The 23252-nt window shown below is 31.2% G+C and overlaps 2 protein-coding genes across 2 annotated transcripts; one reads left to right on the forward strand and one right to left on the reverse strand.

Moving 5' to 3' along the window:
• Window positions 1–6072: 6072 nt before the first annotated feature.
• Window positions 6073–18907, reverse strand: LOC139490627 (small ribosomal subunit protein mS31-like). Its single transcript, XM_071277522.1, has 10 exons — window positions 18806–18907; window positions 15808–15897; window positions 14932–15099; window positions 14537–14583; window positions 13011–13080; window positions 11861–11913; window positions 11448–11553; window positions 10454–10542; window positions 8708–8842; window positions 6073–6381 (listed from the first exon to the last, which is right to left on the reverse strand). The coding sequence occupies exons 1-10, from the start codon at window positions 18883–18885 to the stop codon at window positions 6113–6115; spliced, it is 1107 nt and encodes a 368-aa protein (XP_071133623.1). The 5' UTR covers window positions 18886–18907; the 3' UTR covers window positions 6073–6112.
• A 165-nt stretch (window positions 18908–19072) lies between these two features.
• LOC139490628 (osteopetrosis-associated transmembrane protein 1-like) lies at window positions 19073–23252 on the forward strand. Its single transcript, XM_071277523.1, has 6 exons — window positions 19073–19482; window positions 19855–19969; window positions 20695–20849; window positions 21637–21768; window positions 22487–22652; window positions 23023–23252. Exons 1-6 carry the CDS (start codon window positions 19126–19128, stop codon window positions 23133–23135), a joined length of 1038 nt encoding a protein of 345 aa, XP_071133624.1. The 5' UTR covers window positions 19073–19125; the 3' UTR covers window positions 23136–23252.

Consider the following 23252-nt stretch of genomic DNA (forward strand, 5'->3'; position numbering starts at 1 on the left):
GAGCAATGTGAGCTGAAATAAATTGCTTCACCGAGTGCAGCTGTATACGACCCGGAGGTCCAACCCTGAACAGTTGGAGCAAAATGGACACAATATTCGCCCTTGATACAGGTCTTAATTTGGATTGTAATAAAATATTTGACACATAATATGTTTCTGACACAGAATAACTATAGTCAATGAACTTGAATTTGTTATGTGATTTGAATGTATATTCATTTTTTTGCTGTGTGCAATACACTATGCTGTTGTAAATCCCCTTCCCCCTTTTATTTTAGCAAAAAATAATTATATTTGAAGAAATTTTCTCTTTAATTTCTGTTATCTTGAGAACAAATTGTCTCCTATCCCCACCAACATTTTTTTACCCCCCCCCCCCCCCTCAATTCAAATAATTATTTAACATGGAGTTTGCAACCATAATAACCCATTTAAATATATCATAAGTCTTAAAATAGAAAATGACATACATGATCATGGCTAAAATTAAATTACCATTTATCAGCATTTAAAAAAAAGTAAATTCCAAAAAATAAATTGACAGCTAACCACCTCAAGACAATACATTTCTTTATACATAATTTTAAAGCAGTCTAAGGAAGGCAATTCAAAATGTTGTGTTTGAATTACCTCCCTTACACGGCTTTTAAATTATGTTTTGTACTTTAGTAATTGTCAGTTAACCAGGACAACCTTGTTTGCCCCGTATTCCTAAACAGTTTGAGCCATAACCCCTCAAAGCCAATCCTTACCTTTCCTTTGAGGTATGGAAACTTGTTGTATAATTTCAGAGAGATCCATACGTCATTCCACAAGTTATTGTCTGAAAACTAGAAATAGTTTATTTGAGCCCCTTTTTGGACCCATATTCCTAAACGAGGAGTGAAGATACCAGAGGGACAGTCAATCTCATAGATTGAAAATAAACTGACAAACAGACAAATAATAGTACACAAGACACAACATAGAAAACTAAAGACTAAGCAACACAAACCCCATCAAAAACCAGGGGTAATCTCAGGTGCTCTGGAAGGTAAGCAGATCTTGCTCTACATGTGGCACCCTTCGTGTTACTCATGTCATTTAAAATCCTGTAAAAAGTCTTATTCGGTAGGTCACATCCCTGATAAGGGAAGGGTATTGTAGTAACGATATAAGGTGCATATCCGATATCATCTGTGAAACGGTTATTCCATAATGGTCAACCAACTCGTAAACTGTTGGGACCATAACCCCCAAAATCAATCCCAACCTTCCTTTTGTGGTCATAAAACTTGTGTTTAAATTTCATAGACTTCTATTAACTTATACTAAAGTTATTGTCAGGAAACCAAATATCAACGACGACCTGATACCGATTTAAGACTTCAAATTTTTTTTGCAGTCGTATAAAAAAGATGAAGAAAAAAGTGTCTGTTCTTTTTTACTGTCATACTCCAAAGTGTTTTCATCTTTCAAAAGCATCCTTGCCACACCCTGACTAAAAGTTATCAAGTGCCAAGCAGACACTATCCTGTACATTACTTTTTATTTGTAGTACAATTATACCAATGCTTTCATAGTTTTAATTATGGCACACCAAATACAAATTTAAATCTTCAACTAAAATTTAAACAATATATTAGTTTTGCAAAGAGTTTTGCCAGCACATATATTGTTGGTAGAATTACATTCATGCATTAAGAAACTCGATTTTATGTTTTATTTTTTTTATTTTTAGATAAAATATCTGTGTGATTTTGAAACTGATTAAATATAAACCTACAGAAAGCTCAGTTTACTTTTTATACATGTGTTAACATTTTGTATCTTGTTATGTGTGTAAACAGTGGATTCAATAAAGGAATAAACATCATTATATCAGCAGTATTACAAAGTATATTTTGATACTTGTATTCAGATGTTGAGGTTAATTAAAGTACAAAATGAACAGTACAGGACAAAATTTCCCAAATTAAGTAATGAATCATCATTTTGATATGCAATTTAGCAATACATCATTAAGAACACTAGTAGAAAGATAACTTTGAATTTGCAACCAGAATTTTAGATTTCAACAAAAAGTCTTTTTTTATGCTTATTGTGAAAATAAACAAATTTCAAAAACATCCTTGTAGTCAATTGTGAAAAAACTCCCAGTAAATTTGAGGATTTCAAAACCAAAAAAAAAACCAGATGCTCCGCAGGGCGTAGCTTTATACGACCGCAGAGGTTGAACCCTGAACGGTTGGGGCAAGTATGGACACAACATTCAAGCTGGATTCAGCTCTAAATTTGGATTGGGATTAAATAGTTGACACAGCATAGGTTTCTGACACAGAATGAATGTGTTCTAATGAACTTAAAATTTTTGTTTTCTCTTAGAGCAATTCACTATGCTGTTGAATATTAATCCTCTCAAAACAAGAATGTGTCCTCAGTACACGAATGCCCCACTCGCACTATCATTTTCCATGTTCAGTGGACCGTGAAATTGGGGTAAAAACTCTAATTTGGCATTAAAATTAGAAAGATCATATCATAGGGGACATGTGTACTAAGTTTGAAGTCGATTGGACTTAAACTTCATCAAAAACTACCTTGACCAAAAACTTTAACCTGAAGCGGGACAGACGGACGGACGAACGGACGGACGAACGGACAGACGGACGGACGGACGCACAGACCAGAAAACATAATGCCCCTCTACTATCGTAGGTGGGGCATAAAAATGTTTGAAGAAATTTTCTTTTTTATTTATGAAATTTCAAATGAGAAAAATTGAACCCAATTTTTTTAATCACATCCCCCTTTCCCTTATTCCAAAACTAATCTCAATTAAAATTTCTAATGGAGTTTGCAACAATAACTACTCATTTAAATACATCATAAAATATTAAGATGTAAAAAAAAACTGCTTGTTATCACTGAATGTTATTTATTATAATTTATCAGTTGGTAGTAAAAAGTGAATATACATTGTATATTGTATATTGTATATAACAAAGATTTAAGTTGATTCTGGACAAAGAAAGATAACTCCAATTAAAAAAAAAATCTTGCTATTGCACAATATTTTGCAATTAGATATTTCTTGCTTACTATTCTGGACAAAGAAAGATAACTCTAATTAAAAAAAAATTTGCTATTTCACAATATTGTGCAATTAGATATTTCTTGCCATTGCGCAATACTGTGCAATTGAAAAGACTTGCTATTGCACAACACTTAATATAACAATTTTAGATCCTGATTTGGACCAACTTGAAAACTGGGCCCATAATAAAAAATCTAAGTACATTTTTGGATTCAGCATATCAAAGAACCCCAAGATTTCAATTTTTGTTGAAATCAGACTAAGTTTAATTTTGGACCCTTTGGACTTTAGTGTAGACCAATTTAAAAACAGGACCAAAAATGAAGAATCTACATACACAGTTAGATTTGGTATATCAAAGAACCCCATTTATTCAATTTTTGATGAAATCAAACAAAGTTTAATTTTGGACCCCGATTTGGACCAAGTTGAAAACTGGGCCAATAATCAAGAATCTAAGTACATTTTTAGATTCAGCATATCAAAGAACCTAACTGATTCATTTTTTGTCAAAATCAAACTAAGTTTAATTTTGGACCCTTTGGACCTTAATGTAGACCAATTTGAAAACGGGACCAAAAGTTAAGAATCTACATACACAGTCATGACAGTTAGATTCGGCATATCAAAGAACCCCATTTATTCAATTTTTGATGAAATCAAAGTTTAATTTTGGACCCCGATTTGGACCAAGTTGAAAACTGGGCCAATAATCAAGAATCTAAGTACATTTTTAGATTCAGCATATCAAAGAACCTAACTGATTCATTTTTTGTCAAAATCAAACTAAGTTTAATTTTGGACCCTTTGGACCTTAATGTAGACCAATTTGAAAACGGGACCAAAAGTTAAGAATCTACATACACAGTCATGACAGTTAGATTCGGCATATCAAAGAACCCCAATTATTCAATTTTGATGAAATCAAACAAAGTTTAATTTTGGACCCTTTGGGCCCCTTATTTTGTTGGGACCAAAACTCCCAAAATCAATACCAACCTTCCTTTTATGGTCATAAACCTTGTGTTTAAATTTCATAGATTTCTAATTACTTATACTAACGTTATGGTGCGAAAACCAAGAATAATGCTTATTTGGGTCTCTTTTTGGCCCCTAATTCCTAAACTGTTGGGACCTAAACTCCCAAAATCAATACCAACCTTCCTTTTGTAGTCATTAACATTGTGTTTAAATTTCATTGATTTCTATTAACTTAAACTAAAGTTATAGTGCGAAAACCAAGAAAATGCTTATTTGGGCCCTTTTTGGCCCCTAATTCCTAAAATGTTGGGACCAAAACTCCCAAAATCAATACCAACCTTCCTTTTGTGGTCATAAACCTTGTGTTAAAATTTCATAGATTTCCATTCACTTTTACTAAAGTTAGAGTGCGAAAAATAAAGTATTCGGACGCCGGACGACGACGACGACGACGCCAACGTGATAGCAATATACGACGAAAATTTTTTCAAATTTTGCGGTCGTATAAAAAAATGCAAAGAGAACATTTTGGTGTAGTTTATAAAGTGCAATATATGTCTGGACTGACTCTGGAGTAGACAAAACACGTTTGGAATACCAAAATAAAGCTTAGTATCTTTGATGAATATTTGATAGATTCTTAGAGTTAGACATGCACAACAAAAAAGGAATTGGTCTCTTACTGTCAGATAAACATACAAATAAGAAGATGTGGTATATTGCCAATGAGACAACTCTCAACAAGAAACAAAGTGACAAAGGAATTAACAACTATATATCTCTGTACCTCCTTCAAGTTGAGCCAAACCCATAGTCTTTTTTTAATGTTATGTTTCATGTGTTTTTGTAGTGAATATGTATAAACTAATATAGTTATTTGTTATTAAACGTGTCAAAGTACAGGTTGTGTGCATTTCTTCATTCTAATGATCATCTTCAAGCTGAGACATTTTCACGTATGTGGTTAAATTTTCAGGCTACGAAGTGAGATTACTGTTTCAGTAAATTAGCAAACCCCTGAGTATCCTTTTGTGATGTGGCTCCTCGTGCTAAAAAATCCCATTTTTAACACAATAAGGTTCTTCGAAAAATTAATACTTTGAACACATTTAATAGCTCCATGGTTTTTACACATTTATTCTGTGTTCCCCTACTTTCTAAATTAACACAGATGGTTAAGCTCAGTCACTTGTTTATCATAGAAATGTGTCAGATATCACTACACAGAGATTTGTTTTTATGCCCCACCTACGATAGTAGAGCGGCATTATGTTTTCTGGTCTGTGCCTCCGTTCGTCCGTCTGCTTCAGGTTAAAGTTTTTGGTCAAGGTAGTTTTTGAAGAAGTTGAAGTCCAATCAACTTGAAACTTAGTACACTAGTTCCCCATGATATGATCTTTCTAATTTAATGCCAAATTATAGTTTTGACCCCAATTTCATGGTCCACTGAACATAGAAAATGATAGTGCGAAGTTCAGGTTAAAGTTTTTGGTCAAGGTAGTTTTTGATGAAGTTAAAGTTACATCAACTTGAAACTTAGTACACATGTTCCCTATGATATGATCTTTCTAATTTCAATTCCAAATTAAAGTTTTGACCCCAATTTCACGGTCCACTGAACATAGAAAATGATAGTGCGAGTGGGGCATTTGTGTACTATTGACACATTCTTGTTTACACATGTCTTTTGAGTTCCTCATTTCAAGGTCCATTAGGGATATTGTCCCAGATTTATTCAAATATGTATTAGAATAATTTGATAAAAAATATTGCAATCTGAACCTCATCATATTGTTCTTATTAGTAAAAAATGGCATTAATTTCTAAAAGTATGGTATATATTCTACCTGCAAACCAACCAAATTATAAGTTTTAATATGCTTTAAGAATGACTTGCATTGTATCAACAGAAAAGTTTTTTTTCTTCTGATTTATGAAATAAATATGTTTATACAAACAATCATATATAGATGTATGGCCAGCTTTCAGTGTCAATATAAAACAATAAACAATAATTATTTAAATCAATATATTTATCTTTTATAATAATACAAATTAAGCTTCTAATTGAGATAGTGTTTCATTTCTAATCAATCCATTTTCTCCAAGTGATTCCTGTAAAATATCTTGATTCTCAATAAAATATTCCCTGAACCACTGAATATGCTCCCTCTTTTGCTCAGCAGTTATAAAGGCATTCTTGGACAATGCTACAACAACATGATTCATAAATTGTCTTAATGGACCTTTCTTGGGAAAGTCCTCTGTTAAATGTTCTAGAAAGATATGTTCATGGAATCCGGTTTTCTGTTCTAATTCCCAACCTGTAAGAAATTGAATATATATTATCGTACTATAATTACAAGCAAAGTTGATGAGCAACGACTGATGTTCATTCATGATCCTTTATGTTAACGATGTCTTTAAACTAAATCTATTGGATGTGTACTGATTGATATACATTTTTTAGTCATTGTCACATTCTTTATGAAACTGTCACAAGTCAGAGGCCCATTATTGAGTGGTTGTTGTTGTTGTTGTTGTCATTGTTTTGTTTTTTGTTTTGTTTATTTGTTTATAATTTAATTTTAGATGTAACACGTCTTCTGATTGGCTGACGTTATTTTGTTATCAGCCCAGACATAATTTAGTCATGTGATTGTGACATCATCAACGTTTTTTCATGGTTTTCTACAGTTTAAAATTGAATTTAGAATTAAATTATAAGAAATGACTAATATTTTTTCTGTCTATTCGAAATAACATAAAAAATGTGGTCCACACTGTTAAATAACCTGCTACGCTCGTTATTCAGTGTGTACCACATTTTTATGGTATTTCTAATAGACAGAAAAAAAATTACAGTCATTCCTTAAATAAATCAGGATGTTCATTTTCCTGTTTAAATTGATTTCTATTTGTCATTTAAGCCTTTTATAACTTGTTATAGACACAATATGGGTTTAGCTAATTGTTGAAGGTTGTACTCTGGTGGAGATTTATCCCATTTGCAATTATTTCACATCTACTAATTTGTATTTTCAAATAGAAATTTGAATTAGAAGTGGCTCTGTGAATAATGAAACAGACTACACAATCCAAACATCATCCAATAATCAACAATATATACGAAAATCATTTTTTAAGTGTATTATTTGATCAATATCAAATTTGATTTCCATTATTTCATGGATGCCAAATATCAATGCTTCATCATTTATACCCCTTCTTTACAAAGAAAATATTATATTTTTTGGTAAACAAATATAAAATCAGTGAAATATGACACAAAAATTATTCTAAATATACCAAACAAGAGTGCACACACTGAAATTTCTCGCATCTTTACTAATCATTGATATTATGTTGATAGTCCTAAATATAAAGCTTTATTATAAATGTCACATAAACTTAACATTGACCAAGAAAACTTAACATTTACCAATGAACCATTAAAATGAGGTCAAGGTCAGAAAACCATGCCAGGCAAGCATGTACAGCTAACAATTCTTCCATACAACAAATATAGTTGACCTATTGCTTATAGTTTATGAAAAACAGACCAAAACACAAAACCTAACACTGTGCAATGAACCATGAAAATGAGGTCAAGGTCAAATAAAACCTGCACAACTGACATATAGATCATAAAATATTTCCATACACCAAATATAGTTGACCTATTGCATTTAGTATTAGAAAAAAGACCAAAAACTCAAAAACTTAACTTTGACCACTGAACCATGAAAATGAGGTCAAAGTCAGATGACACATGCCACCTAGACATGTACACCTTACAATCATTTCATACACCAAATATAGTAGACCTATTGCATACAGTATAAGAAAAACAGACCAAAACACAAAAACTTAACTATAACCACAGAACCATGAAAATAAGGTCAAGGTCAGATGACACCTGCCAGCTAGACATGTACACCTTACAATCATTTCATACACCAAATATAGTAGACCTATCACTAATAGTATCTGAGAAATGGACTTGACCACCAAAGCTTAACCTTGCTCACTGATCCATGAAATGAGGTTGAGGTCAAGTGAAAACTATATGATGGGCACGAGGACCTTGCAAGGTAAGCACATACCAAATATAGTTATCCTATTACTTATAATAAGAGAGAATTTAACATTACAAAAAATCTTAACCTTTTAAGTAGTCACTGAACAATGAAAATGAGGTCAATGACATTGGACAAGTGACTGACTGAAACTTCACAACATGAGGCATCCATATACAAAGTATGAAACATCCAGGTCTCACACCTTCTAAAATATAAAGCTTTTAAGAAGTTAGCTAACACTGCCGTAGCCGCTGCCAGATCACTATCCCTATGTCAAGCTTTCTGCGACAAAAGTCGCAGGCTCAACAAAAATAATATGTTAATCAAAAACATTACATTCCATAGACCAAAGGTGATTTGCACATGCCATGATGTCACAAAGGTCAAACATAAGGTCAGTAAAAGTATCATCCTGGAACAAAACACTGTTGAATATATCATCTTAATGGAATAATGCATTTGTAACAATTGTTACAGTTACCCACTTCCCAGTAAAGTGCTTATTCCAAATAATCTCTTTAGATAGGAAAGGTACAACCAATGTACAGCCTCTAAGACATTAACCCACCTTGTTCATTATCAATAGGGAAATGCCACAATTTCCCTTGCTTTGTCCAAACAATCATCTCTTCAAAACCATTTTTAGGTGCTGCAGTTTGTAACTTTGTAAGCTCTTCTTTCTCCAATACATCCCATAATGTTTCTACAGAAATACAAGGTTAAATATTATATGCAATGTTTTTTTTCATTTCATGTAAGATTTCCTATTTACAATAATAAAAAAATTAAGTCTGAATATGAATTCTTTTTCTATAGCAATTTTTATCTAAAAGAAGAATGTGTCTGCAGAAAACACCTGCTAAAAGTTGATAATGATATGTGAAAATACTTTTGGGATAAACAGAAGGAAGAATAGAGGGTCAAGGGTAACACTTATTGCCCCCTTCACCTAGCAGCTGAGGTATAAAAATCCAGCAAATAACATCTTCATAAAATTAGAACAAAACATTGCCACTTTTAACATATTTATTTACAGCATTAAAGGGGGGACTAGCTACGACATATATAAAAAATCTAAAGTTTGATTTTTTTTGTTCAATCAATGATGAAAGTGAAAAAGTGAAATAACAATTCATTTTTTACAGCCAAAAAGGTTCAATTTTGTCAAATTACGCTAAGAAACATTGATAATTAGTTCTTGCAAGTGATGAGTCGTCTTCTTTAAATCCGTATTAATGTGAACTTCAATTTAACCCCTAGCTAGAGATTGACAATGCATGCATTGTACATGTACTGGTTATTTATGGAAAAAGAAGGTCAACAATGAAAGTGAAACTACGGTAAATTAAAATTAAGAAATTTTGTACAACTTACATTTGATTTATAATTAAACAATGCACATTCCAATCTGTCAGTATAATTATACTATGCTATGTATATTAAGTTATGAAAGGAATTATTTTGGGAAAATAACTGAAAAGTTAATAACCAGGAATGTGTCCAAAGTACAAGAATGCCCCACTCGCACTATCATTTACCATGTTCAATGGACCGTGAAATTGGATAAACAAGAATGTGTCCCCAGTACACAAATGCCCCACTCGCACTATCATTTTCTATGTTCAGTGGACCGTGAAATTGGGGTAAACCCTCCAATTTGGCATTAAAATTAAAAAGATCATATCATAGGGAACATGTATACTAAGTTTGAAGTCGATTGGACTTCAACTTCATCAAAAACTACCTTGACCAAAAACTTTAACCTGAAGCGGGACAGACGGACGAACAAATGAACGGACGGACGAATGAACGGACGGACGAACGAACGCACAGACCAGAAAACATAATGCCCCTCTACTATCGTAGGTGGGGCATAAAAATATAATTAGGCATTAAAATAGAAAGATAATATCATAGGGGACATGTGTACTAAGTTTCAAGTTGATTGGACTTCAACTTCATCAAAAACTACCTTGACCAAAAACTTTAACCTGAAACATGCACTTTCATTTTCTATGTTCAGTGGACCGTGAAATTGGGGTCAAAAGTTTAATTTGGCTTTCAAATTAGAAAGATCATATTATAAGGAACATGTGTACTAAGTTTCAAGTTGATTGGACTTCAACATCATCAAAAACTACCTTGACCAAAAACTTTAACCTGAAGCGGGACAGACGGACGAACGAACAGACGGACAAACGAACAGACAGACGGACGGACACACAGACCAGAAAACATAATGCCCCTCTACTATCGTAGGTGGGGCATAAAAATGACCTCATGAGTTTAACATCAAAACATAAGACAAACAAACCTTTTTCTTTTTTTACTTCAGTCTTAATGTCTTCTGGAGAAAATATGCCCAATCTGTCTCCCTCAAAAAGTTTGAAATCTCTATCTGCTCTAAAAAATATAATATATACATTTTGATATTAAAATTTTGTAGGTATTTTTTTGTCTTCTTATATGCAAGATGATGTGAAGAAACTAATTTGATCTTGGCCAATCAATTGCTAAAAGAACAGTTTGCCATACAAGTTAAAGGTCAATTTATAGGTGCTATATATAGGCTATATTTGAACTATTGTGAACAAAGATGCATCCATTTGTGACTGCCATCAATTTAACAGAAGCTGCCATTCATGTTTTGAATATGATTCAAACTCAGAAATTTAAAATAAATTGATATCTGTCTGACAGGTCGATCTGGACTTAATTTTCTAATTTCTTCAGTCTGAATGTGTTTTTATCTTTGACTCAATAATCCTAGTTTACTTACACTTGTTTTAACAGGAAAGTCCTTAGTGCAAAACGATTATGGAATTACATATATGTTTGAAAGTTTAAATCACAAAGATGGGCTGATGGTTACAAAGTATAATTGTCATTGATTTCAGTAATCATGAAATATATGTGTCTAACTTGAAAGAACACTTTCGCACACAATTGAGTTGTTATTGTAGCCTGTCCATGTTAACTGTTTCTGATCTTAATCTTTAATTTTGCTGTTTGATTTGGTAATGAATATGTAAAATGTGAAATTAAAAAATTGAAAATTTACTGGTACAAACATGGTAAATGTAAAAAAAGACAATATATCATAAAATAATATAAGAATATGTTAAAAGACAAAACTGCAACTCTTCAGATGTCATGATCATACATATTTAAAGTTTAAAGAAAAAAAAAGGTTGAAAATTTCTAGATCTATCATGTATATTCTCAAAAACATGGATAAATAAAATAATATTCAAAACTTGATTTATAAAATAATTTTCAAAACAGTTAAGTCCTAATAAATCATTTACCCTGGTTGTCTGGTCCATTTCCTAGGTCCACGCTGATCAGAGGATTTTCTATCAGGATATTTCCTTTCAACTCCCTGGGGGTTTGGCTTTTTCATGGCATGATAATCTGAGGAAAAAATCACACTCTGATAAACAAGCACCAAAAACATCATATGAATATTTTTACTTTCTTAGATTTTTTTAAATCATGTGCAGGAAACGCGGGAGAAAATAATTGCCTTACAGACAACAACACATATCTTTTACAATATTCATACAACTCCTCAAGCTGCAAATAAACCTAAATTAATTCCTGATCTACAGAGGGCAAATTTAAGTAAGACTACTTACAAAACTCAGTCATTTTTTTAATTGTCAGATACAAAATATGATAAAATAAAATATAATTTACTGTAATAAGCTTTTGTACTTACCATAATTTTCTGAATCTTGATATCTAACTGCTGACATATCATCAAACATACCACTGAAAATAAACAAAAAAAACTTAATCAAAATGTGATTCAGATCATTCCTCAAATGCTCCCTGTCACTCCCTTTAAATATCTTTTATAAACTTTGACTGATTCTCGTATTAAGCTAAGAAATAAAATTTTCAAGGAAACATAAATAATTGTTTGCATTTATTGTAATTACAAAATAAGGGGGCACTTCAATATTTAATTGATAGGGGTATTGCTGGGGTTCTGTTACACCCCCCTTTTCAAACAATTTAGATTTTAACAAGAATGTGTCAATAGTACACGAATGCCCCACTTGCACTATCATTTTCTATGTTTAGTGGACCGTGAAATTGGGGTCAAAACTTTAATTTGGAATTAAAATTAGAAAGATCATATCATAGGGAACATGTGTACTAAGTTTCAAAATGATGTAACTTTAACTTCATCAAAAACTACCTTGACCAAAAACTTTAACCTGAACTTCGCACTATCATTTTCTATGTTCAGTGGACCATGAAATTGGGGTCAAAACTATAATTTGGCATTAAAATTAGAAAGATCATATCATGGGGAACAAGTGTACTAAGTTTCAAGTTGATTGGACTTCAACTTCTTCAAAAACTACCTTGACCAAAAACTTTAACCTGAAGCGGACAGACGAACGGAGGCACAGACGAACGGACGGACTGACGGATGAACAGAGGCACAGACCAGAAAACATAATGCCCCTCTACTATCGTAGGTATGGCATAAAAATGTATACCTTATCATATATTGCATAGGTTAAAATGTAACCTTTTTCCATATTGTTTGGATTTTATGTGGTGTTTTATGTAAGAGTAAAGTGCCAAAGTGACAAAAGAGGGAAAATTGGTTGATAAAAATACGGCCTGTGACACCAAAAAGATGAAAAACTATCACTAAGAAATAATGGGAACTTTATTGACCTTATCATATATTTCTGATAGTTTTCACAACCTATTCACAAATTTTTAAGCTTGAAATAGTGACCTATTCCATTGGTATGTCCTATCAGCTTGTATATTGGAAGTGGCCCTCATCTATCAGACTTAAAAATTTTTACATTTTCTAGAATCTTGGTTATAAACCACATAACTACCTCAAAGCCTGTACTTCTTTTCTGTTATCTCTTTTATCATCTCTTTGTCCTCTACGCTTGGATCTGCCTTCTAAAATAAATATATCTATGTTTTGCCATGGCTTGTGTAACTCAAGTCAATAACTTTAACTAAAGTTTGATACATACAAATTGAAGTCACTGATATTTAAATCAATAAAAACCTCACATGTACGAAATCTTTGAGCAAATTATCTTTATCAAATGCATGAGGTTGATAATATAAATAAGAATATTAATGTGCCCATAGTACACGGATGCCCCACTTGCACTATCATATTCTAAGTTCAGTGGACCATGAAATCAGGGTTGGCAAAGTATTACCCGCACAGGAAAACCTGGTGGGAATTCCCGGGTTTTCTCGGGCTGGGCAATACTCCCAGAAACGGGTAATACTGGGCAATATAATTTTTTAAGCCAATAAGGTTTTTTCAACACAAAATGATATAGACTTATTGAAGTTTCATAGTATTATTTCTAAATATATACATTTTATACAGATAACCATTGAGAGTAATTTCTAGAAGATTGAAAATTCAGTTTCATTCTATTCTACACTACTTAAATAAAAACCCTGCATGGTCATGCCATTAACAATTATAGAAATGAAAGCTGAATATTGTTATATAAACATATCTGTGTCCTAATCTGAATAATTACTTATTAATTAGTGATGTAAATTTGTACATATATCTAATAAAGTATGCAAAAGTAATTTTACTTACATGTTATTTTTAATTCTTCTTGTTAGTTATATACATTTGAAAAAAAAAATCTTGTGATTTATATATATGTTAACAGTTTGACCAATCTACATGATCTAGACAGATGGGCGATTTAAAAGACTTTTAGAAGAATTATGTAGAAAGGCCTTTTCCATCAATATTTGTCTAATGCGTGTCTACATGTACACTTGTCTCTTACTTGCTAGAATTAGACTTTCTCAAATGCATACACTTGTATTATCAGACTCTCAAACAAGAAAACTTATTTATAAATCAAAATGTGTTTATCAAATACATGTATCTTAAATGTATTACATTTGAGTTTGATCACTGATTTCTCTTTAAAATTCAGACCAGTATTCTATATTACCCAGTATTGCCCAGTAAAACCCAGTAAAACCCGGGTTTTCCCAGTATTTCCCACTGGGCTGGGCAATACTCATAAAACCCGGGTTTTTGCCAACCCTGCATGAAATTGGGATAAAAACTCTAATTTGGCATTAAAATTAAAAAGATAATATCAGAGGGAACATATTATGTACTTAGTTCCAAGTTTATTGGACTTTAACTTCATAATAAACTACCCTGACCAAAAACTTTAACCTGAAGCGGGACAGACGGGCAAATGGACAGAATGATGGACAAACAAAGGGACAGACAAACAAACCGATGCAGACCAAAAAACATAATGCCCCTAGGTGGGTCATAAACAAACTAATTTATATCATTAAGTTAAATGAAGTGTACACAAATGCTCAACATAAAGGTTCAAGATTATAATACCTCCTCTGTGTTTGACTTGATCTGTTGTCATTTTGCTTAAAATGGAACTGAAACAAACAGGACAAACAATAAATATACTGACGTTTATAGCAATAATTGCAATGCACAATTTCTGATATTGGTCTTAATATTAATGTATATAAAATAATTTTTAATTTTCTTTGAATAGCAATTTTTTTTAAAACAAGCAAGAGTCAGAAATGATTATATTATTTTAATAATTTCCAACACTGTTCTTCAGAGATAAAAAGTGTCATGAATGCTTAAAGTTTGATTTCCTTCACAACTATTTAGAAACTAAGCACTGAAAACTGTAATTAAGAAAATCAAATTATCCTTAAAACATTAATTAAATAAGATACATTACAATGATAGTAATTGTGTTGTCTATTTACCCTAAATTTTGTTGTCCATTTGTATCTTCCCTCTCAGGTTTTGTCATTTTCATCATTTTGAGTTTTTGTATTAAATCTGTAGCTACGTGTCTTCCCTTTTCACCAGATATCTTGTTAGACAAGTCTTCAGCAGCAGACTGTAATGTTTTGTCCAAAGGATCATCTTCACTTTATAATAAAAAATATTTTGTTTATACAATCATGATACACAAGCCTTTGTTTCTGGCAGACTTCTTATCATAAATTATACTAAAATGTAATACAATGTACTTCCTTATTTCATTTTTAGTTTAGATAAGGGTTTATTTATAAGCATAGAACACAATTATTTTCCAAAGGAAATTTTTGCAGCTGACATTTGTCAATGCAATATAGCATACTTGAAAACCCGGCCACATTCTTTATATAACTGTCTCAAGTCATGGGCCTGTAGTTCCCTTATAGAATATAAACAGTAATACATGACATACAAGTTACACTTGTGTAAAGAAATATTCAGCAATATTCAAGACAAAACTCAACATTTTTTTCAAAGAATAGTATTTAAAAGTTTGTCTTTATAACTAAAAATTTTACTGCAAGTTTGTAGTTACATGAAGGGTGCCAAAAGTGGAACAGAATCTGCTTATCCTTCAGGATAACCTGAGATTTTACATGTTTTTTTTGGTGGGTTTTGTATTGATCAGTTTAATATATCATGTTATTTAGTATATTGTTCATTGTTGTTTGTCTTTCAGGTTTTTTCTTATTTTTTCATTTCATTGTTAGTTTATTTTCAACTTGTGAGTTTTAATTTCCCTTTTGGGATCTATCACCTCTCTTTTGCTACTTCAACAAGTTATACAAGAAATCAATCAAATAATAAGTATAACATACCTTTCTCCTTGGTGAGGATCATTTGGTTTTTTTCTACTAAGTAAATTTGTTGTACTAAATATACTTCTGGTAGGAAACGTTATTTTAAACCTGAAACAGTAAATATTTTAAAATTACTTACATTGGAGGATAAATAAAGAAATAGAAATTTACTATAATGAAGAGGTTATTTACATAAAACTTAAATTCTGATGGAGTTAAAATGTGTGCTTTTGTAGATTTCATGCCATAAATTGAAATATACATTGTAGTATAACAATCTGTACATGTATATATACAAACACTTCAATTGTTATAAAATATTTTTATGAATTTGTATAAATTTTTGTCAATCACGCATGCACAATAACATGTTTTCTTCAGTATTGAAGCCTTGTTGACCTTAAAGAACTTGACAGAAGCAAAGAATTGTGACATCCATTTTGGATCAACAATTATGAACATTTTAATATTGGACAGGCTCTGACGTCCCACAGCACTTGCATGTCTTGCAAAAGAGCCAGCCCTTGGCGGTTGGAACTTGGACATCAGAGCAATCCCTAATTATGACATTTCAAGCGCCACAAGTCAGAATCTAGTCCAAATAATTATGACGTCTTGCAAGGGTATTTTCTTTTTTTCTGGTCAAAGGATAGTCACAATAATAATGACGTCTTGAAAGGCTATTATATTTTTTTTCTTTGACGCCTTAAGAAAAAAAATATCCAGCTATGTTGGTAAGTTGTTCACTTATGGACATTTTTTCTTATTTTTTCTGTGAATTAGCTTTGATTTTTTGTTACCCTGTATTGTCAAGCTAGGTTACTCATCATTGTTTCTTTGTCACTCAGTGTACGATGTTGTTCCATACTAAAGCTGCTGACCCTGTCTGTTTACATTCAAATTCCCATGGCGTCAAAACCATGTGATGCCTTGAATCGTTTTACCCAATGAAATTGCTCTATTGTCAATTAGGGGATTTTTTCAGTCTAAGGCAATTATATTATTTGTTTGAGTGATATTGCTTTGAAATAGTTTGCAATAATTTGGGAGTTTATTCAACGGGAAACCTCAATTTTAGCCATGACATTCGACATCAATAGAATTTTGTATGAATATTTACCTATGGACATGATGGTAAGAATATTGAACTTTTTATATTGAATCAAAAAAAATTCTAAGAAAAATGAAAGTAAATCGTTTTTTTATTAACCTACTCTATATTCCTGAAAAGAAATTATGGCATGAACATTGTTTTTTTCATATAGTTTTCCTTTCATATTTGGATGGTTTTTTTGCGGGAAAATCTCGTAAGACGTAAGGTGCTTGTCATTTTGAAATTCATAAATATACAATTTGCTCGATCTTATTTGAGTGCCACTAAGATTGATTACGCTGAATGGAATGTACACAGAGGCTGGAAGTGGGATTTTGTGAAGTTCTAAATTATTTTAGGCATTAGGAAGTCAGGTTTGAAATGGCCATTAGAAAAATAATGTTTTTGTACAATACTTTTGAATAACAATGAAAACATATCTTTAGAAATGGTTTTTTATTTAGAAGAGTAGAAAAAAAACGTATTCTGCACTAATTATAAGGGCTGGTATTAGCGTAGTGACGTCAATGCGTAGTTTTCCCATGTGATAAGTACAAACACAAATACCGAAAGAATCAACAATATGACCGATTTTAGACTACTGTAGGATAATATGGGGACGAAGTCCCCTATTACAGTAGAAAATTCAATAAAAAAAAAAAAAAAAAAACAAATCAGGAAAATTTCCCGAATTTTTTTATTGTATTAATCAACTCAAAATCGTTAAAAAAAATGTCAGATCTGGAATGTCGTGTTTTTGAATTTCCAGATCTACGCAGAAATCTACTTCTGTTTGCGGTCTTGTTTGCATGAGACTTTGAATAAAATGTATATATATCAGTCTAAGAAAGGAACTCAATAAAAGTTCAGTTATAAAAAAGACGTTACCTAATGACAGTGTTTCTTTGTTTACATTGAAAATGATATCATAACGTCACAACTAAATTCCTAACAACAGAACCATAATCCGCAACGTTACGGTATTTCTGTTTCTCTTTTTAACATGTTTGATTTTAAAAAAAAACCATACAGACTTCGTCCCCATTTCACAGGTAATGCCTGCCTCATATTATGGGGACGAAGTCCCCTATTACAGTAGAAAATTCAATAAAAAAAAAAAAAAAAAAAAAAATCGGGAAAATTTCCCGAATTTTTCATTGTACTAATGAACTAAAAATCTTCAATTTTTTTTTGGTCACGTTTTTTAATTTCCGGATCTGCGCAGAACACATAACTCTTCTTCCTTTTTCTGTTCTTGTTGTCGTGAGACTTTGATTAGTCTAGTAAAATATAGGAACTAAAGGAACACAATACCAATATTTAATTTTTAATCATTCTTTGTCTTTAATATAAATAAACGTTACCTGATGCATTGCGTTTCTTTGTTTACATTGAACATGACGCCATAACTTAAATAACGTCACAATTAAAATCCCTAACAACAGAACCCAAATTGGAAACGTTACAGTATTTCCGTTTCTTTTTATTTAACAAATATTTAAGTTACAAAAAATTTTATTTAAACAAACTTCGTCCCCATTCACAGGTAATGCCTGCCTCATATTAGCCTTTAAAGACGTCATAATTATTTGGACTAGTCAAAGGAAGGCATCCCAGAAAAAAATAGCCATACCAGGGCAGTTGTCATAATTATTTGGACTAGTCAGAATCGATCTATGGACCTTCAGCACTGCAGCCATGGGCTTTAACCACAAGACCACGAAATCAGTGCGCATATATCCGCGATAGGATCCTGCATTGAATAACATACATTATTTACACTCACAGATACAATTTACAAATTTCACAAAAGCCAGTGTCGAAATGTTTGATTTTTTCTTTGCCATAGTGATTTTAAAATAATCTAATCACTGAAAGGATTGAAACATCAAATGTTCCGATTGTTAAAACAAAAATTCTAACCCATTTGTCAGAGAGTTTGCAGAACTCCTGCATTTCAAACAACTTCTACAAATCTGCAACATTTTCAAGGACGCTGACATCTTGAAGCTTCGCACTAAATAACCGGGGAAGCTTTACAAAAAAATATTTCAAACCCTTTAAACTTGTATTATTGGGAATTTTTGATTAAATAATTTTAATTACTTGTACAAATAGTGGTAATAAAAAACTAAATTCTTTGGTGTCTTTCTAAAACCTTTTCTGCGTAATAGTCACGTGGTAATCTACTTTCGTTTTCCTGTTTCGTTTTGACTGCTGTGCTTCAAATTTATGTTACTAAGATGAGATTAGTGTGTCAAATACCATTGTTTATTCTATTTTCAAGCATATTTAATGCAAATGAATCAACAAACCTTCTCAAGAACAATCAAAAACACAAAGGACGATTAAAATATGAAATATTAAATCGTTTGACTAAAACAAAGGAGCATTTAATTCAGTTACAATCCTTCAACGTTTCCACAGACTTTGGTCACATTCCAATATATGATATATGTACAGCGTTTCTAAAAGAATTTGGACAAAATTCAGCAGATTTTATAAAATGTTCAGTGGAGAAAGCTCGACCATTCAGATTTTGTGAAAGTTGTGTTAGGGAATACAAAAGAGCAATTACCACTTTTGAGGACATTCTTCAGGTAATGATACTGCATTTGACAACTGCTTAGGTTTATATCCTTCATTTAATAACAAGCCACACTTTGAAAATTTGATGCTGGTTATTAGATATTTACTTCTTTATCAAATGTTTATGGTGAACTTGGTGAATCTATTAAAATTCTCCAACTAGAAAGATTCTATTATTAAATGTTTATAAAAATACAAATACTATTTTAATTGGTTTTGAAATCTGTGAAAATAAAGTTGTTTTTGTCTGCATTTTTTTATTTTAATATCAAAGGAAAGTTATTCACTCCAGGTAAATTAAATGTTATAAAGTCTTCAACATGTTCAAATTCAAAACTTAATGTTTTAGTCATATTTATTTAAAAGTTTTGAATTCATTGTAGGATGATGAGAAATGGAGTGGATGCAGAAATGTATTACTAAAAGCAGACCGGATACAGGTTTTAGATCAAGTTTATAATAATATAAGGAATGTTTGGGACCAAGCTTATTGTAATGGTAAGTATTGCATATATAATTGCTACCTAACTTTTTGTTTTTTATAAAAATTATATGTTATCCTTCTATTTTTATATAGAAAACTAACAAGTAATTGCAATTTTGAAATGAAGTTTTAAAGACTTCAGAAATTATTGAGTGCTTTTATTATTGGCTTTTTAGAAGAATGGACAAAACTATGATACTAATTATTGCATTTTTTGAAAAGCTGCATTCAGATACATGTATTAGATATCAGAATGTGAGTTCTTATTACTACCCAGTCACATTTTCCTCATTAATAAAAACCTTGCAAAAATTTTCTAAACTTACAGTATTTTTTTTCAGGAAATTCAAAAGAAGTACTTGTCTGTTTCATGATCAAGTTTTATCCAACCATATAGCTATAGGTTTACATTCATTTTTCATACAATAATATTCTGATGGTTTGAGAATCATATCATTTGCCTTGAAAGGGTGTCTGTATCTTGTTTCATTTATGAAATCTGTCATTTTCGTATGTTAACTTGTTAAACATTATTAAAGGAAATCTAAGACTAGTTATTTGGAATTCAGACCAGAATTGGTTAAAGAATGTGATGCACTATAAATGGGAATATTGGCTTTTTTTTTAAAATATAAAATTTGTACATTTATTTGGAAGAAAATTTTGATAAACTATAACAAAACGAATTCCGGTGGATTTGAATCTGCCAATTTGTTAACCAATATTTCTTAATCCACAGGATGTTTTAAGACAGGAAGTATTAGTGAAGACATAAATGGAACAGTAAAATTTCAGTACAGCAAAATTTCTAACACATTCAATGTGATATTCAAAAATATGACTAAATGTATCAAAATGCACTCCAATGTATCTTTGGACAAAGAGTTGCTTATGGTAAGTTTGTCAAAGTCAATTGTTTCTGATTTTTTTTTTCTTACTGCATATCTAATTCACAAATACTTGAAAACAAATAATTTGAAGTGCTTTTTACCAGCTTCTATATACATGATATATGTATAGATCTATTTATCATTTTTTGTTTGTTTATTGTATCTTTTAAAATTAAATGAAATACTGCCAAATTGCTATTATTTTGCTTTTAAAAACACTTTGAATGTGGCTCTAAATTATGATCCTCCTCACTGCTGACAATTAAATAACAGTTTTCAGCAAAAAACAAATTCATAAACAATTACCATGACTGAGACAGAATAACATTTCATGAGGTAGAAAAAAGTATGTTATACCTGAATAGATGGATTTCATCACTTGTTAATGAGGGATAGCCAAAGAATACAATTTTTATGATTCCAAAATCTAAAATCTGCTTCATTAAATTAAATTCAAATGACCTATTTCATTTTGATTTAAAATAGTAAGGTAAAAATTAGAAGCAGATTAAGAACTGGACCCCTCTATATGGAGCTGCATATATGATAAATGATTTTTTTTAACAAGTGTCACTCCAAAAACATTGGCTTGACTGTCCCCATTTCAACATCCTTTAGTTTTTGAAGTGAAGATTTAACTATATATATATACAGAAGAAACATTCACATTCATGCCTTTAATGGCATGGATAAAAAATCCCTACAAAAGTTCATTTTATTTCATAATAAATTGAAAACGGTCATGACTGTTACAAGATTGTATCATAATAATTTTGATTTATTGTTTTCAGGATGATATACACAATATAAGTACTATTAGTGCTTGTGATGCATGTTCAGATTTATACGATGACATGAACAGAGAGTTTAAAGACGCCATGAAGACCTCTCAAAAAGAAGTCTGTATGGATTTAGTAGATATGGTAAGGTTTAAAAGTAACATTGAAATATTTTATGAACATAAAAAAATCTTTTCCGATAAATAGGGCCAACAGTCTTGAGAGTGGTTTTTTTCTGAACGATATAACATAAATCAACTTTGAAATTTAAATTACAAAGATTTAGACTGAAATGACCATGATGACTTATATTGAATTGATACCTTGCAGTGCACATCATGTTTTAAGTTTTAATATATTTTTTTTCCCGGTAGAAATTATTTTGGTAAATTTTCTATTTAATGATTTTCATAGAACTTAATAAATACAACTTACATTTATATAAATGCACAAATTGTATACTCTCAAATAAATTACATATGATGTTTATATACTATGAATATCAAATAAATCAGATTAATTTGCCAGAATGGACTGCCTTGATCTTACCATAAGATGTTTTCCTCATTATGTTGGTGGACTATCCAGCAACAGTTTAGATGAGGAACAGCAATAACATCACAGCTCCACAAAATTCATTTCTTTGTTCTTATGAGACTAAAATCTCATGCACATCTATAACTTCCTTTTATTTCCAGCTTATGCGGGAAAATCCAGAAATATGAATTAAACTTACCAAAATATTATGCTTTATATTAATGACAGCTCAGATTTCTAGACAAACAAGAAAAAACATACTAATTTTGCCAAGCTGAATAATTTTTACATTAAATTACATAAACATGATGTTTACATTTTTCAGATGAATTACACCCGTATAGCTTGGGGTGTAAAGCTGAATTGCACAAAAAGCTACAAAACAAATGCAGGTGTCATCACCATAACAGCTCTTGTTGCCATAGGAACTATAAGCTTTTATGTTGTTGTAGGAGTGAAGGGAATTAGGGTTCAAAAGAAATTGATGATACGTGAGTAGTTTTTCACGAGGTTATCATTTTCTTCTATTTATTAAAAATATTTTTATAGATGACCTCTCTGTAATCTTGTGGAAATTTTGATATAAACAATGCTATATCTGTTCCTATGTGTGTGTTTGCATTTTAATGTTCTTGGAGGTGGCTTGCTTGTTCCTATTGATACATATTATTTATTCTCTTTTTTTGGTTGGAACAAATACTGAAATATATCTTCAAATGAAAATAATATTACAGAATGTTTCTTCAATCTTAAACTTAATTCTATTATACATGATTATAAAGGAACTTGTATTCCAGGACAAGATACCTGATAAGTTAGCTGTTCTATCAGATTATATAATAGTATGATATCTTATTACAGAGAAAAGAATGTCAGTTAGATCAGATGCCGCTTCCTATGGTGCTACAACAGAGCTACATCAAGATGGATTAGATGATGGTAATGGACTAGAGAGACAAGCACTATGCAGTTGATAGTCACTATGCAGTTGATAGTGCTTTGGTTTGTGTGATCATGTGATTGTTCTATGGTACTTAGACTCGTTTCAGTATATTGTAATGTTACTACTGAAATATCTATGCATTTATAGA

Source organism: Mytilus edulis, chromosome 10 (genome assembly GCF_963676685.1).
Source record: "Mytilus edulis chromosome 10, xbMytEdul2.2, whole genome shotgun sequence".
NCBI lineage: Eukaryota > Metazoa > Mollusca > Bivalvia > Mytilida > Mytilidae > Mytilus > Mytilus edulis.